This window comes from Heteronotia binoei, chromosome 1 (genome assembly GCF_032191835.1).
Source record: "Heteronotia binoei isolate CCM8104 ecotype False Entrance Well chromosome 1, APGP_CSIRO_Hbin_v1, whole genome shotgun sequence".
In the NCBI taxonomy this organism is placed as follows: Eukaryota; Metazoa; Chordata; class Lepidosauria; order Squamata; family Gekkonidae; genus Heteronotia; species Heteronotia binoei.
Genome location: NC_083223.1, coordinates 60,004,464 through 60,021,303, shown reverse-complemented (window position 1 = coordinate 60,021,303; position 16,840 = coordinate 60,004,464). Strand labels below are relative to the sequence as shown.

The following is a 16,840-nucleotide window of genomic DNA, read 5'->3' as shown; positions in this document are numbered from 1 at the left end:
GTTTGCACTTTTGTGTGATGAGCGACCAACAGCGCAATCGTGATCGCGTCTGCTCAGAATCCTACCGAGTGGGACTCAGCCCCGGGGAAAGTGTTCTTGGGGTGGTTGTTGCACTGGGCGGGAACAATTCCCCAGCAGGTCGTCGACTTGGAAGTCCCATTTTGATCCCGCGGGGCTTTTCCTTTCCGCCTATGAAGCCCCTCCCCTCCCCTCCCCGCCACACACAAACAGACACAAGCCAAGTTAGGATGCTTTTTGACCCAGGCGGGCTCACATGTGAACTTGGCAGGTGCCGAAGTTCTACAACAAAGCGAGCGAGATCTGAAACGTCGCGTGCGAAGACGGCCTCCGAAGCGGACTGGCCGTTCGCGTTGTAAAATGGCTGTCTTCCGATCCCCCCCAACTTAGCCGTCACAGTGACCTAGTCCAGGGGCCACCTGTGAAAACGCCCTTGGTGGTGAAGGAATAAGCCTACGAAAAGGCCACGGCGGGGGTGCGGGGCGGGAAGCGGTAATGCAAGGAGGCTCGTTTGTGTCCCCCACCCTTACTCCTTTGGAAGAAGCCGGCAGGCAACCCGTATCCAATCGCCGGCTCTTCCAGGTTGCCCATGCCTCCCAGGCGCCCTCTCTTCCAAGGCCCCGTCCCTGGCTCCAGAAAAAAGAAGCAACCGCGGGACATAGAGGCGGCGGGAAAGATCCCTCCGGCAGCTCCGGGAGGAGGCTGTGACATAGGGGCAGTTGGGGGGTTAACCGAGAGAGCCTGCGAATAGGGAAGGGGGGGGGGAGTCAGAAAGCCTCGCCGTTGTGATTTGTTGGCGGTGTGATTTTGACGGTGTAACGTGCTTGACGGCTCCCCCCCGTCACAACAGCCCTGCGAGGCGGGCCCGGACTAGGCGTGGAGAGGCGCGGCCCCCAAGCCATCCGGCGCGCTTCGCGGCAGGGCGAGGAAGTGGCCTCGAGCTGCCCTTCCCGCGTTCCTGCCCCGCTCCTGCCTCCCTCCGCACTGCCCCCGCGTGTCCAAAGGAGAGCGCCTTCCCTGAGGAGGAAGCCCCCCAAAGACACCTTTGCGTTCCTTCCGTCTCCCCCCCCCCCCTTCCCGCCTTAATGTGAGGCGTGGAGGGCTGCGAGGAGGCTGCTGGCTTGCCTGGGGCTTTGGTGCGTGCGCTCGCTCGCTGCTGCTGCTGCTGCCGCCGCCGCTGTGCTGCTCCAGTCTCCTTCCCCTCTCTGTGGGAAGGGATGGTTGAGTCCAGCAGCTGCGGCGGCGGAGGCAGCCTCAGCAGCTTGTGCTGCTGCTAGCCGCTTGTCAGCTCCGGGCTCTCGTCGCTGCCTCTTTCGCCTCGTCGTCCTGCCGCCTGCTCGCCCCCCGGCTGCCTCGCCGCGCGCTTTCTGGATGCCTGGACGCGGCGTCTCTTGGGCGGCGGGGGGCTCCCGCCCTGCCTCCGAGGAGAGCCGCCGCCTGACCGGGAGGCTCTTCTCCAGCCCCGCAGTGGCTCGCCCGCACTTGATGCTATGAGAAGAAGAGCCGAGGCCACCAGTCCTGCAGGAGGCGTCGGATGCTGCTGCGCCGCCGCCGCTGCCCCTCGCGCCACCTGGAGCTGCCCTCGCCGCCGCCTTCTCCGCCGCGCGTCGCCCTCCGGTGATTCCTCGGCGCTGGCCTCAGTCCCTCTGGCGCTCGGGGCAAGGGCGGCAGCCGGCGCTCGCAGCTGAGAGAGAGGCGCCCCTGCCAGGCGCTCCCCGGGCGCTCGACGCCCCCCCCCCGCTCCCCCCGCACCTCAGCCCGGCTCCTCTCCGCTCGCGCTCGCCCGATGTGTGTGGAATAACTGCAGACATGACTGCGCCGAGGCAACTCGAGGCTCTGCTGGTGGTGCTCTGCGCGGGGCTCCTCACTGCGGCTCAGGGTAAGCGCCGGCTTTTCTGCCGCTGGAAAGAGAGAGAGAGCGCGAGAGAAAGGGCTTCCTCCTCTGGGGGGTTTCCCCCCCACACACCAAGCTTTTTTGGGGGGGGGGTGTCTTTCCTGTGCCCGCCAGCTCCCGGCCTCAGGCATGTGTCTCCCCTCCCCAGACGTGCCTCTCGTCCCCACACACCTCGCCCTGGTGCCTGATCAAGGCAGCAGCCAGGCATGAAGCTTCCATGGCTGTTTTGTGCGCTCTCTCGCGCTCTCTCTCTCACACACACACAATCGCATGCTTTTGGATAGACAGACAGCAGCTGCCTCCCTCTGTGGGCTGGTGCTGTTGCTGCTTGACTGGAGAAGGGGACTGCGCTGGCAACGGAAGGGACAGCGCTCACACCGGACGAGGCTCGTTTCGGGGAGCTGTTGCCCTCTCCGCACTTGGAATGGGTGGCCTTTCAGCGAAGGATGCTCAAGACATGCCGAGGCAGCCAAGTTCCTTTCCTCTTCTCTCCTCCCCCCCGCCCCCTCCCCAAACATTAAACAGGTCTCCACTTAGGAGCGCTGAGCTCCCACCCCCCACCCCCGCCTTCTGGTCTTCTCAGTTCTGTTTAGCTGGCGTCTACCTGGACTTTTGTTCTTTCCCTAAGTTGCGGGGAGGGAGCTAAGGAATGGGAGGAGAGATTGAGTCATCCTCCCTGTGGCACTCTGGCTTGAACAGAGGGGCAAAATGAAGCCCTTGAGACTCAGCAGGGAAAACGTGCACCTGTGTGTATCTGTCTGGAGTCTGCTCTTCCCCTTTCACCAACTTATATTTGCTTGGCTGGGGGATTTTCTCCTTGAGACTGAGGTGGGGCACCACACTGGAGGCTGGCACAACTTTGATGTCGGCCTCCAGCAGCACAATTTGTTTTGCCCCCGGAGACAACCAAGTCCTCTTTAGTCACTTAGTCTTTCATTTGCTGGGGCCTTTCTAAGTTGGCAAGGAGGGGGTATGTGTGTGTGTGCATGAGCATTTGTGTTTTGGATACCCTGGCGACAAGGATGCTGCTGCTCTCTAATTCAGCACCTGCCGCTGTTTCAGACCTGTATCTGTCTTGCTTCTCATGAAGCCTTTTCATCTCCAGATGTTTGTTTATGTGTGTGTGTGTGCGTGCGTGTGTGAGAGAGTCCACCCTAGTTTGCCCTATAAAGAGGCTCCTTCCCTGCTTTTTTTGCTCTAGTTTTTAAGGACAATTATTTAATTTGTGAAGAAGTGAGAAGAAAAAACTTTAAAACTGGATTAAAATATTTGGAGCCTGCCTCTCTTTCTCCCTTGGGTGTCTTCTTAAAATTGTGTCACAGTGATAGCATGGCAACGTGATACAATCCATTTATAAACTGAACATCTGGGAAGCTTTCCCTCCCTCCCTTCCAACCCTTTATTCTTTTTAAAATCATTGTTGCTTTCTTTGAATTACTTTTGATCACTTCAACAGAGGTTAGGAAAAGGGTAAGAGCAGCTGGGGTATAATTCATTTCTGTTTTGCTGCTGAGTTGCTCCAAGCTTTACATAGTTTAGAGTAAAAAGCAAGTTGTGTTCCTTGCTTCATATACTAAAGGATCCTCCCTTCAGCCCCATCCCTGGAGCTGCTGCAGGTGACAAAGTAATGCCTTGCCTGGACTCTGTGCTGCCTCTGATCTCATTTTACACACTTTGAATAAAGAACAGAGGAATAGAAACATCTGATATATTTAGATATGGTGCTGAAAGGGCAGCTCCTATAAAATGAGGCTTGCCCTTGGAGGCATGTATGCTGTGGTGAGCTTTGCCCTCCCTTCCCCAGTCAGCTTGCTGCAGCTAGGAAATCTTTCATCAACATTTTGTGTCCCAAAGTTCTTGCCTGCTCATCACCCCTTGTCCCCTCTCTCCTCTTCCGATAATGTCCATTTAGCTTGTAGGTGCCTTTTGCTTTCCCATTTGCCAATCCTTCCTAGTTAGCCAAGGTTTTGCTTTGCATTGGTGGTATTAGTGTTGGTGGTGCTGTTTAGTAATCCTGACATGTGTGTGATATTTCATTCCCCCCCTCCCCCACCGTCTCTGGATTGGGTGGTTCTGAGGAGAAGGAAAGGTCCCCTGTGCAAGCACCAGTCGTTTCCAACTCTGGGGTGACGTTGCTTTCACAGCATTTTCACGACAGACTTTTTACGGGGTGGTTTGCCATTGCCTTCCCCAATCATTCACACTTCCCCTCCCACCCCAGCAAGCTGGGTCCTCATTTGACCGACCTCGGAAGGATGGAAGGCTGAGTCAACCTCGAGCCGGCTACCTGAAACCCAGCTTCCGCCCGGGATCGAACTCAGGTCCTGAGCAGAGCTTAGGACTGCAGTACTGCAGCTTTAACACTCTGCACCACAGGGCATTCCCCCCTCCCCCACCATTTCTGGATTGGGTGGTTCTAAGGAGAAGCAGGATACCAAAGAGCAACCCAAATCTGAATCCTCTAAAAAATGAGATCCTGAGGACAGGGCTGCTAACAGCTGCTTCTGCCCAGGATTGCTGCCAGCTCGTGGAAAGAGCTGGCTCTGGAGGGATGGGGTCCATTTGCCAGAAGTGGACACAATGGCAATCAACTGCGCTCATCCTGTGGCATCCGGGCAAATAATATGTTCTGAGGCCAGGGAAAGGAGAGGGTGAAAGTGGGATAAGTTACAATCAATGTTACCATTGTCTCAGCTTCAGCTGAGGACTTAGACTTCTGACTCATTTATTAAATAGACGATTGCTGTGCATTTTTGTCCTTTTTTTTTCAAAAAAATTCTTTTTAAGGCTGATAATGTGCATCTAACAACAACAACAAAAAGGCTGGTTCATCATGCTTATATAGAACTGATCAAATATGTTTGGGTAGTATGTAAAGGAGCTTTGATATGACTGTTTGACCAGTACTGTAGGTGCAGGTGATGCAAGGGCTATGATGAATTTAGCCATGCATCACTTTAGTGTGGAGGAGAAAAATGGGCTTCAGTCTAACCAGAGCCTTGCTGCCAAACAACAGGTGAAAGATTTTTTTTTTTAACAAAGGCAGTGACGTTTGACATTTTTTTTCTCACCCTTTTGCATTCCCAAGCAGTAAAGCAGAGGCATCTATATTTAGCAAAATGTAAAGCTACGTTTGAAATTAGGTGTACAGCTTAAAGAAAAAGTGACTGGGAAAATAAGCATCACCTAGTAACAGAGCAGCTTCAGTTTCTGGAGCACATAAAATCTTAATTAACAGAGCCCAGCAACTCTTTATTTTAACTGTTCTGTGGAGAGGAATTAATTTGCTTTTTTATTGACAGAGATTCTAGGCTGAACGATTCAAAGTGCAGCATTTCTATGAAGGTGTGCCTATGTACTGTATGTAGTGTTTCCTTTGTCTTTCACAAATATATATATATAAAACTGACATTTTATCAGTATATATAGGCATATGCAATAAAATCCATAATGTTTTTCTGTAACAGTATATGAATTTTACAAGTGAATTGTTTTCAGCAGGTTGAGAAGTTCATTTATGACCCTTTGGGTTGAAAAATAAAAAACCCTCCCCCCAAAAAAAATCCCCTATAAGAATTCATGTGTAGGCTGTTTACCTTCCAAAAATCCTTTTTAAAGCCTAGACATTATACAAATACATTTAAACCTGCAATCATTACTTGGACGTAAGTTTTGCTTATTTATAAATATTTGCTTCTAAGTAAACTTGGTCTACTGTGTTATGAGGTCTGCATGTTCATTTAACATAGGAAATTCCTTCTGCATACTTCACAATCCCCTATATTTCAGTACCTCACAACTTCCCATATAGCTTCCGGATCAGCAGTGAAAATCCAGTGAGGCCTATGTATTGGAGGGGGGAATAAGCAGAAATCTGGTTGCAGTAATATGGTAATACACTACTACAGGGTAATTATGAGCAGCATGAAATGAATTAAGGTTACATGAATGTTGCTTTATTTCCAAAATGAATAGAGTATTTGGTATGTGAGAAAAAATTCAAATTAGCAGATGACTTCTAAACAAGTTATGTCTTGGGATATTTAAAGGGGCTTTACTGTGTTTCCCTTGTTGCTTATGGAAAGTTAGTAGGGAAGGGATTCCCTACTTTTTCATAAGGAAGACAAGTTGAAGACCTATATCACATTTCTGCACAGGTAAGAGGGGGGGCAAACCTCCACTCAACAATTGCTTGGCTGCCTCCCACTCATACTTCCAGGAGAGAGCACTCAGCTCACACAGTTATCGTCCTGTGTTCTGCTGCAGGGAGAAACATCACTTACACAGTCATTGAGTGATTTTTGGTTAAGTTGTTATCTTAGTCATCCATTCCTCATCCGTAACCTTCCCCCCCTCCCAAAAAAACAAAACAAAAACAAAACCCAACCTGGGTTACTTCTTATAAATGAATAATAATTGCATTCTCTTTCAAGGATCCCTTTAGTCCCATGCAATGGTTTATAGTGCCCACTGGCCCCTTTGACTTTTCATATACAAGAAGCAAGTGAATTATCTCTTAAAAGACAAGCGTTTTTGAAAAAATTCCCTCCCTTCTTTCTCACTCTTCAGCCAGTCACACTTACCATCAAATATTCTAGCCTGTGTATTTCATGATAACTCTGCTCTCCTCATCTCATTGTTCCAAGGTAGTTCAGATAAAGGATGCTTGTCTCTGTCCAACCAGGTACAGAGGAAAATTTAGTAATCTCTGTATCCAGTTTTAAGAATGCTTATGCAGGTGTACTAGCGAGGCAGGCCTTGAAGCAGTGACTTGGAAATACAGAATTTGTATAAAGTTGCTTAAACAACCCTGTGAACTAATAATAGTCACAGAAAAGAAAAAAAATATGCTTTCTTTGAAGATTTTTATACATGTCCTAGTTTCCCTTTCATTTATACAGATCCTGAGATCTAAGATACACTTTTACAGCTGAAGGGGGAAAATGTAATGCCATCCTCTACATAGATTTCTATGGCTTCATTTTAACTGATTAATACTGACTCAGTGACTCTATATTAGATGATCTTGCCAGTGCTTTCACCTGTTCTGCAGGATATGTTTTTCTCCATTGCTTAAAAAAGACTTGCTTTGTATTATTTAAATAGCTTCTTTAGCAAATAGTTTGGAATAGAAACATTAAGCTCTCTAAAGCAAACCACGAAATATAATAGGGATAGGACTGTTTCACAAAACTGTATGTGTTTATGGTCTAGGATAGATCCTGATCCGCGTATAGCTGTGGTGTTGTTATTAAGTGGTTTCTTTACATCAGTGTGGAAGGCATCTCTTCTGCTCCCACTTCATACCTCACTCAGCATTTTGAATGAGAAACAACCTTGTTAATCTCATATGAGATGACTCCCAGGATTATTACAATAATTTCACTGGACTGAGCAATTTTCAACTGATTTTTCTTCTCCTCATAGTCCTACAGTTCATCACTATAGATTGTAGGAAAAAGAGGTTCTAAAACCTCTTCCTAAGAATCATGATATAGCATATTCTCCAGATAAGTGACTGATTTTCCAAATATTCCCTCCTCAAAATCTGTATCCCCACCCAAAACTTGTCAAGTAAGTGGAACAAGTTTTTTTCTCAATATGCTGGCTATCTTAGTTAAACGTGGATGCATTTTTTAGTACAAATAATAATTAATAATTATCCTATGGCATTGTGTGTAGTATAGCCAGGAGATCCTAAGGTTGTCTGGCAGCTAGAAGTTCTAGCTCTTTTAGCATTACGCACCACTAAGTGGTGAGCTAGACTTTATAAAGGCAAGATATGTTTCAGAGGTGGTTTTGCTGTTGCCTGCTTCTGTGTCATGGCTCTGATATTTTTTCTTGGAGGGTGCCCTTCCAAGTACTAGCCAAGGCCGACCCTGTTTAGCTTCTGAGATCTGATGAGATCAGGCTAGCCTGGGCCATTCAAGTCAGGGATCCTGAGAATATTTATCTGAAAGTAAGCTCCACTGAACAAAATGTGACTTTCTTCTGAGTAAATATATATATATATATATATATATATATATATATATATATATATATATATATATATATATAATTGCACTGTATAAGTTGTTACTTCTACATAACAGCTGCACAGTTTATATGTGTAAGCCAAACTGCCCTCAATAAGAGGTTGGGGAATTTAAAAGGTTGGCAACTATGGCTCAGCGGGATACAGAACCAATGTATACAGGAGATGACTTCCAGAAACTTCCTCTTAATTAAATAAAATAATTGGATTTTATTAGAAAAACAGAACACACATACAAGGCAATAAAATCATACAACACTCACACAGACCTAGGAAAATAGATATGAAATTGATAGGGGTAACACAGGGATAAAACACAGACAAGGGGATACTATACCTATCGTCATCTTCGTCTGAAGCTCCAGTAACGACAAAAAGGGAATGGGGGAGCAAGACACAGCTGGCATATCCTGCTATTGGTGGCCCGAAACTGATCAGGTTTAGGGGGTGGATTCAGAAAGTGGAGTGGGGTGACTGTCCGAAGCACACCAGAGGAGAGATGTGCTTTAAAGACTACCTGGCACCCTCAGGGGGAACAGGTCAGGTGACCTGTGACACAGGGTCAGGTGGGTTGTGATGCAGGATCACATGGGGTATGACATATGAAAAGTGAGATGCTCCAGGATGACATTTGGAAAGTGATTATGGGTGATGGGATTAACATTCTTAGATAAGGTTATCTAAAGGGTCAATAGAGAGCCATATTACTATCTTAGAGTGACACTCAACAAACACAGTGGTGATGGTCTCCTCCTCTGGAACATCTATAGTCTTTAACACATCTGGTGTTGCACAGTTCATTGTTTAGCGTCTGGCTTAGGATGGCTGGCAGGATGCAGTTTACAAGGACCTTGATGGGTTTATGCAAAGTCCAAGGTACACCCTGTGTATGTGGGTCTCCTGCTTCGCTGCTATGGCTTCCCAAAGAGACAGGAGGGTGACAGCTGCTGTTGTTAGTCCAGGCAATGGTTTCCCTTGCATCAGGAGGCTAGAACAGCGAGGCCGGAGCAGCTATGCTGAAACTGTGAAACTAGACAGCTCAGGACAGGCGTGCTTTCCATCTGTTCCTTAGCCAGGACTGGAATGTGATGTCAGCTGGGAGTCCATGTAGCTGTGTTGGTATCCAAGCTGTACGATTGCTGCTTGGATGATAGAAACCCCAAAAACAGTTGGCATAGGTCAGGCAAGGCCTATGCCTGGTGCAGATGTTTGAGAGTTCTATGCGTTTTAAAGCACCCTGCCCACTAAGCCAGGGATCACAATGTCTGTTTACAGGATTGAGGGGGACCTTTGCTCACATTTGGACAATGGATATGTCTGTACACAACTGATTTAATGAATTTAAAAGAAATTCTCTATGCCTAAGTGTAGTTCTCTTGACAAGTAGAGTATTTACTTGAAAAAGTCTCAGCTCCCTTGCTGTACTAAAATTCCCAGATTTCTCTGGGAAAGGTCATCACAGTTAAAGAAAGACAAAAACTGGAGTGTATGATGTGGGTATAAGCATATATTTCACCACATTGGTCAAAGTTCTTTTAAGTTGTCATGTGTGTCAGTTGCCTGCTCCTATACTTTCTGTCATCATTCCATAACACCAGTCTAGAGTTCCACAGGGTGCCAGTATGCCATTGGCACTGATATGCTACCAATTACACTGTTAAAGAGCAGGTGCAGTTTTCTCAGCAGATGATATGACTTGTTTGCTGGCATAGGTTTGGCTATAAACACAAAAAAGTTTATATTAACTTTTTGAATCACAACATGACTTTGAGCCAGATTAGATGTTACTTTTTTTTTTAGGGTCAAGTGATTATCCCTGCAACCACACAGCAGCTGTGGAGAGTCTCTCTATACAAAAATGTGGGTGATCCAAACCAAAATGGTATCCATGGGGAGTTGTTTGCTCCTCTTCAGAGCTACACCCCAGGACAGTTTACTGGATCCAACTAGGATTGCCAGACTCCCTGGTCCAGGCAGGGGTCCCTCACTGCCCCCAGCTACCAATCAGCTGGCCAGTGAGGGGACTTACCAATAGAAAGGAGGCCTAGGCCACATAGCCAGCATTGCACATTAAGTGGCGTCATCAACTCATTGACTTCCTGGAGATGCTCTGGTGTTTGGGTAAAAACTATATGGTAGAAGCCAGTTTTACCATAGAGTTTTTTGTCCAAATTCCATAGTGTCACACAGAAGTTGCTGGTTTGACATAGCTTCTTGTGTGATGCCAGCAACATGGCTTAGGCCTTTTTCTTTCTACTGTTAAGTCCCCCCCCCAAATCCCCCAGCAGTTGCCCCTAGACCCTTTAAAAATGTTCTGTGTAGTCTGGCCCTTTGTGATGATTTGAGAGGAGTAGGATATTTCCACTATTAGAAATGTGTTCTTCTTGTATTCACCTTCTTTACACAGGATGCAATCTGAAAACAACCTTTAAAACTTCAGATTTTTTTCCATATCTGATAGATAGCTTGTCTTTCCTACAGTTTATTGAAAATGTCATTTATAATATTGTTTGTAGTTCATCTGCTTTCTTCTTCCACTGCCTCTCAACAATCTCAAACTGAATATTTAAAACAACTGTATTTTATATTATACTACTAGCAACAAGTTTCAGAGCAGTCCAGATGAAAAAGGTAGTAGGCAAACACACTTTTTCAACTGATTCAAGCTGTAACATATGGATGTGTTCCAGCATAAGATCTTATTTTTATAAAGAGTGCTTTTTATGCACCTTCTCCTTCCTGTGATCACTTTGTCAAAAGACTCACTAGCACAACAACAATGAAAAGTTTCCCACTATGCTTATTGCCTGCTCATTTATATGAGTGGGAAGGCTCTATGCATTGTATTTTCATTGTTTCTAAAGTAGTTGTTGGACTATTTTCTTAAGCGCAAGTTCAGTAGTCCCCTTCAAATAAATACCAAGAAAATGTGGAACAAAAGGGAAGCTTTATTCTTCTGTTCTTGTTTGGGTCTGGACTTGCCAAAATCCAAGAGCCACTATTGAGCATATAGACTGAATGGAAAGCACTCAACAAACTACTCATGCAGTCCAAAGTAGCACTGATCTCGAAAGACAGGAAAACAAACAGGACAGTTCTTCTGTTCAAGTATCTGTTCCTCCTTTCATTTAATGCTTTTTTAAAAAGCCAGTTTTTGTGCAAAGTTATAAATGCCTTTAAATGTTGGTAAGTACAGTAGTGGGCGAAATCTTAAATGTGAAATATAATTATCTTTTGTATCTGGGGAACAGCCAAGACTGAATTACAAATACTTGGTACAAACAGGCATTGCTCTTTTTAAAAAATATATATTGCTGTTTTAACTTTGTTGTTTTTGTTTATTATATTTTACATGTTACATTGAATTTATATTTCAGTATTGCTTTTATCCATTTTGTAAACTGAATTTTGGAGAAACTAATATAGGCATTTTTTTCCCTTTAGCAAAATCAATAATACCTAATCCTAAAGGTGTGTGGGGTTTTTTGGTTCCTTGGCCTATTTATTTTCCATAGTGACTGAGCATACTGAATAGCCCAGACTAGTTTGAGCTTGTCAGAGCTGTGAAGCTAACCAGGGCTGGCCATGATTAGTACCTCTGCTCATCTCTTGCCATAAATGTGACTTGACACGTTGACACTTTAATATTATATTATTGCTGAGAAATAACTATAGACAAAGTAGTTGGATTAATTCTCTTATGGTGATATTGACTTACCAAGGAGATGTTTATCTGCTATGTGCAGATAGAAATTAAAGTACAAATGGAGAGCAACATGAACTCTTGGAAGAATAACACAGCTCTTTTCTGTCAGTAACAACTTTATTTTGTGTGTGCTAGAGTTACCAACCTTCTGGTGGGACCTGGAGATCTGGAATGATAAGTGATCTTCAGACTACAGATATAAATTCGCCTGAAGAAAATGGCCACTTCGGTGGATTTTTTGGTATCATATCTCTGCTAAGTTCCCTCCCCTTCCCAGACTTCTCCTTCCCCAGGCTCCACCACCAAATCTCCAGGAATTTCCCAACTGGAGCTGGCAACCTTTGTATATGCACATTTTTAATGGATTATCTTCTGGAGCTAGAAAAATTAATGTATCACACAAAGTAATTTATCACTTCTCCTAACTGGAGGGCATATTCAGTTTAAGAGCAGAACTAGATTCAATCTATCTCATATTTATAACGATTAACTAGAAAGTCTCTTGACTAATGAGAATGTTGTTAATCGTTTGCTTTCAGTGAGAGAGAGGCACAAAATCAAAATTTCTTGCAATGTTAGGAATGCTCTACTTTCAGGTATAATAATTAAAGGTGATTCTTTACAGTCCTGTCATTATAAGTTTTAGCCATCTGTTTACGTTTAAAGCTAGATTGCTATTTTGTGCATCTCTACCTTGATAGAGACATATTTGTTTTAAATTAGGAAGCAAGAAGAAATATTGCTCAATCCACTCTAGGGAAAACAATACTTGCTGCTTAGGATGGACTTTCCCAATTGCTATATCAAATTCATTATCAGCAAATACAATCAGCAGTGATAATATGTGGCTGGATATATTTAAGACGACTGTGTTAGGTTAACGGTAGGTAATTTCAGTTTTACTTGAATGTGTTCTGAAGAAATTGTACCCCTGCACGTACAAATTAAAAATCTTCAGCAGTCACTAAAAAAGAAGAAATGATTTTAATGGATCATTAACAGTACAGTTCTAAGCAGAGTCACACTGTTCTTAATGTATTGAAGTCAGTAGAAAGTGTAACTTTGTTAAAGAATGTAATGTAACTGACTAAACACCTGTTCCTATCAGAGGAGAATAGGTGGAGGTTGGTTCATGCATGTGTCGTGCTATTGTACCTGAAGAATTATTGTACTTCTGCGTAACTTGTCAGTGCAGAAAAAAAGATCAGACAACTCAGCTATATAACAGCTTTGAATGAAAACTGATAATGAAACATCGTTTTGGAAAATTATAATATGTAATCTAACAAAATATGCAGGTGAATAGTGTTTTCTGTTGACAGAAAAAAACAACAACCTTGGACCAGTGGAAAGGTTGGGAGACAGGTTTCCCAGTGATCCTCCTTCTGTAGCGTATTTTCTACCTTCCACTTCAGACCCACCATACCCATGCTTTCCCCAAGAGAGCCAGAGCTAAGGCCATTATTTGGGAGGGCATAACAAATTGTAGTCGGACCTTATGCACAGAGCTGCAGTGAGTCCTCAAGAGGCCCTGAACAAAGGTTCCGTCTTGGTATCCCTGGTACATTTAATGAACATTTAAATATACACAAAATCAAGATGGAAACTCAGAGAAATGAGAGAGCAGCAGTGATTTAAAAAATGATATAATCCCCATTGAATTCACTGAGATTTACTTCTCAATCATAACCTTCCTCAGCACTGCAAACCAGAGAGAGAGAGAGAGAGAGAGAAACCATCAATAATTAAGGAGGAAAACCTCTCTAGGAATCAGATTCTGTAACATTAATTCTTTAACTGGAAATGATAGCAAGTGTTTGCTATAATTTTAAATCAAGCAGAAGGTGAAACATGGTTATTTTGGATTCTTAGAGAGCATTCTAGCTGTCACTGAAGCCCTAAGATTAAAGCTATCAGTTTAACACCAGCAGGCACCATGTCAGCTGTTTCTGTGTTTCACATGAGAGCAAAATGAGGCAGTGCACTGCCTAGCTTCTTGAGTTCCCCAGAATCCTCTGGTCTCTGGCAATTTTGTACATCTTTCTTCCTGTTCTCAGTGTTCCTGTTTATGCGTTGTTCTGTTCACACTAGATAGACAGATTCAATTAATTATGGAGGCAGCCCTGAACATTATGGTCAGGGCTCTTTTTCTTGCAGGAGCTCCTCTGCATATTAGGCAACACCCCCTGATGTAGCCAATCCTCCTGGAGCTTACAGTAGGCCTTGTACTAAGAGTCCTCTAAGCTCTTGGAGGATTGGCTACATCAGGGGGGCATGGCCTAATATGCAGAGGAGCTCCTGCTAGAAGAAGAGCCCTGATTATGGTCATTTTGTAGAGTATGAACTTTTTCTTTTTTTGTTTATCATTGCAATAGCTATTTAATTGTAAATACCACCACTGTAATTTTATTGCAGCACTGCTCCAGTCCACAGAAATTTTCTTGCTTGGTTTTTCCATGATATACTGCAATCTAATCTGTAGCAAGACAATGATAATGTTCAATGAGGTAGTACAGTAGGAGATGAATGGTAGAGCTGCCTATGGTTCCAGACATTAGGAAAAAGAGTGCATCTATAGGGAAATGGAAAACAATGGTTGTGACAGTTTGTAGGCATCTGCAGTCAGAAATAGTAAGGAATATTAAGGCTCATCTAGTGATTTTTTTATTTATTTATTTTATTTATATTTTGACTTATATCCCGCCCTTCCCACCGAAGTGGCTCAGGGCGGCTCACAACACATAAACTTACATAAGTTTATCTTAAAAACATTTACATAGTAAGGATTAAAACAATAAATTAATAAAACATAAGACATAAAAACCAGCGGTCTGTTAAATGCATTCTAATGATGATCATAGTTGTTGACCTACTCCTGTCCAAAACATGCAATTGAATGCACTTATGGAAATGCATACAAGTAGGAGCAGGCTGCCCACTAGGCATGCTTAGGCAACCTCTTAGGGCACCAGTCTCACCAAGATATGGAGAGGTGCCAAGCCAGTTCTCTTGCAGCATTGGCTGCATCTTTAGGCCCTGGAGAAGTTGTCATATTACATCAAAACAAACTGTTGCTTGTTGGAACCGGGTGCTCAGAGCTTTCTACCTGGTTCCCAGAGGTGTGACTGCACTGCAGCAAGCAGCAGCTCCTGGCACCACACTGCTACTTCAGATGGGGCTTTCCCTCATCTCTGGGATCAGTATGTGCCATGACAAACAGCAGCATTAGATGCTATGCCTACATCTGGGAAGTGGGTGACCAGGACCTGCTTGCCTGGCCTGCGTTCTCCTGTTTCACCCCCTAATGGAAGAGAAGGCACCTACTGGATATGCATGCACCAACATCCATTCCTGGTGATTCTGTGTCTCCTGGTGTGCTTTTGTGGGGAGGATACCTGGTTTGCTGCTCACTTAGGGTACCAAAGATACTTGTGCCAGCCCTGCATACAAGACTTTGAGCAGACTAGAGATAAACAGCCTTGTCAACTTGTAGAGCTTTCACTATCTGGTCTCTAAAATGTCTTCATGTATCTTTGGTAAAAGGACCATCAGTATTCGAAGAAATGCCCCATTTTAATTTTTTCAGAATAGATTATTTTGCTTCTAAATAGATCAAGATGGATAGGTGTGTTAGTCTGTCTGTAGCAGTAGAAAAGAGCATGAGTCCAGTAGCACCTTAAAGACTAACAAAATTTGTGGCAGGGTATGAGTCTTCATGAGCCACTGCTTACTTTTTCAGGCATCTGCAGAAGTGGTAAGTCACAAAAGCTCATACCCTGCCACAAATTTTGTTAATCTTTAAGGTGCTACCCGACTCTTGCTCTTTTCTCTTGCTTCTAATTAAAACTGGTTGTGCGTATGTCTTTTTTTAGCAGGTGAAGAAAAATTAAACATGTTTAGAAATATAATTTTCTTAAGTTGCTGGCTGCGTGTTAAGGTTTAAGAGAGCTACATATTAAGCTGTGTATGCTGGCAGATCACCAGCTTTAGAAATGTTTGTATCAGTACCTACAGAATGTTTCCAGTGGTCTCTGAACGAGCATGTCTTAAAAATAAGGTACAGAATAAATATTTGATTTCAAAAGACTAAATTAGAGAACTTTGTAAATGTAAAAGAGCAGCTTTTATTCCTGGTGTCCTGATCTTTCTTGTCAAGCTAAACAGGTTTTTGGTATAGGGAGTGTCATAGTTTCATCACTTTTAGAATTTTCTAGCACCTTTAAGTAACTGCTCACTTTAAAAAGCAGTCTTCTGTATTTGCATGTCTGTTGCTTGGGAAATGAAGTAGACAGCTGCCTCCAAGAGTGAAATATATGGTTCTAATATATTTGGTATATTGTATTAGTATCTTTAAATAATACATGCAGCAACGCTAAAAAGTCTGTTGGTTGAGCTTAATCTGACTCCCATGAGGATGACTGGAGAATTTTGCAAAACAGAGTGGTAACTGTGGTACTGAGATTTACTTGACGCACCTTTTTATGATGGCCTTCTTGTAAAACTATTTGCTAACCTAGGGGAAAATACTTATTATGAAACCACACATACAAAAACTGTCCAGTCTATCTGGGTATATATAGTGAATGGAATCTGCAAACCCATTATTAAATAAATCCCTATTAGGAAGCACTTGCAGCAAGGCATAATATTGATTTTGGAACCACGGTACATAAATTGTATTTTCTGAGTGGAGTTTTAGGCACTGTGAATGTAATCCAAAATCCAAACAACCCAATGGAAACATTGGCCTTGTCTTTAATGGGTTTAGAGCCTTCATTGCATCCATTTAGCTAGGTTGAAAATTCAAGTTAAAAATCAAATGCATGCCTATGCCAAATACTGATGCTTACAGCATATCAAATTAATATTTGATTTTATGGAAATAGGGATAAAACTTCCTGCATATCTTAGACCTACTGTGAAGGGAAGCTGTTGACCAACCTGAAATGTATCATTCTCTCTCTTTGGTGCTCACTGGCATTTGATTTGTTTGCTTTTGAAGAGAGATTAACCTTTAATTGCTTTCTTTAGTAACATTTAGTAAACAGGATGTTAGAATAGAGATGATCTATGCAAACAGGAACGATTTCCTCAACTCAGGTTGCTATGGCAACTGAATTTTTTTCTGTCAACTCTTGAGAGACTTGGGTCTTCCCCCCCCCTCTTAAAGGAAGGCTGCATTTAA

At 43.7% G+C, this 16,840-nt stretch overlaps 1 protein-coding gene across 1 annotated transcript in view; it reads left to right on the top strand.

The window, feature by feature from the left end:
- The first annotated feature begins 1,798 nt into the window (after positions 1-1,798).
- CSMD1 (CUB and Sushi multiple domains 1) overlaps positions 1,799-16,840 on the top strand; it is a 1,753,937-nt gene continuing 1,738,895 nt past the window's right edge. Inside the window, exon 1 of the mRNA XM_060234944.1 lies at positions 1,799-1,897. Coding sequence (XP_060090927.1) covers positions 1,828-1,897 — 70 coding nt within the window. The 5' untranslated portion in view covers positions 1,799-1,827. The remainder of the gene's footprint in view (positions 1,898-16,840) is intronic.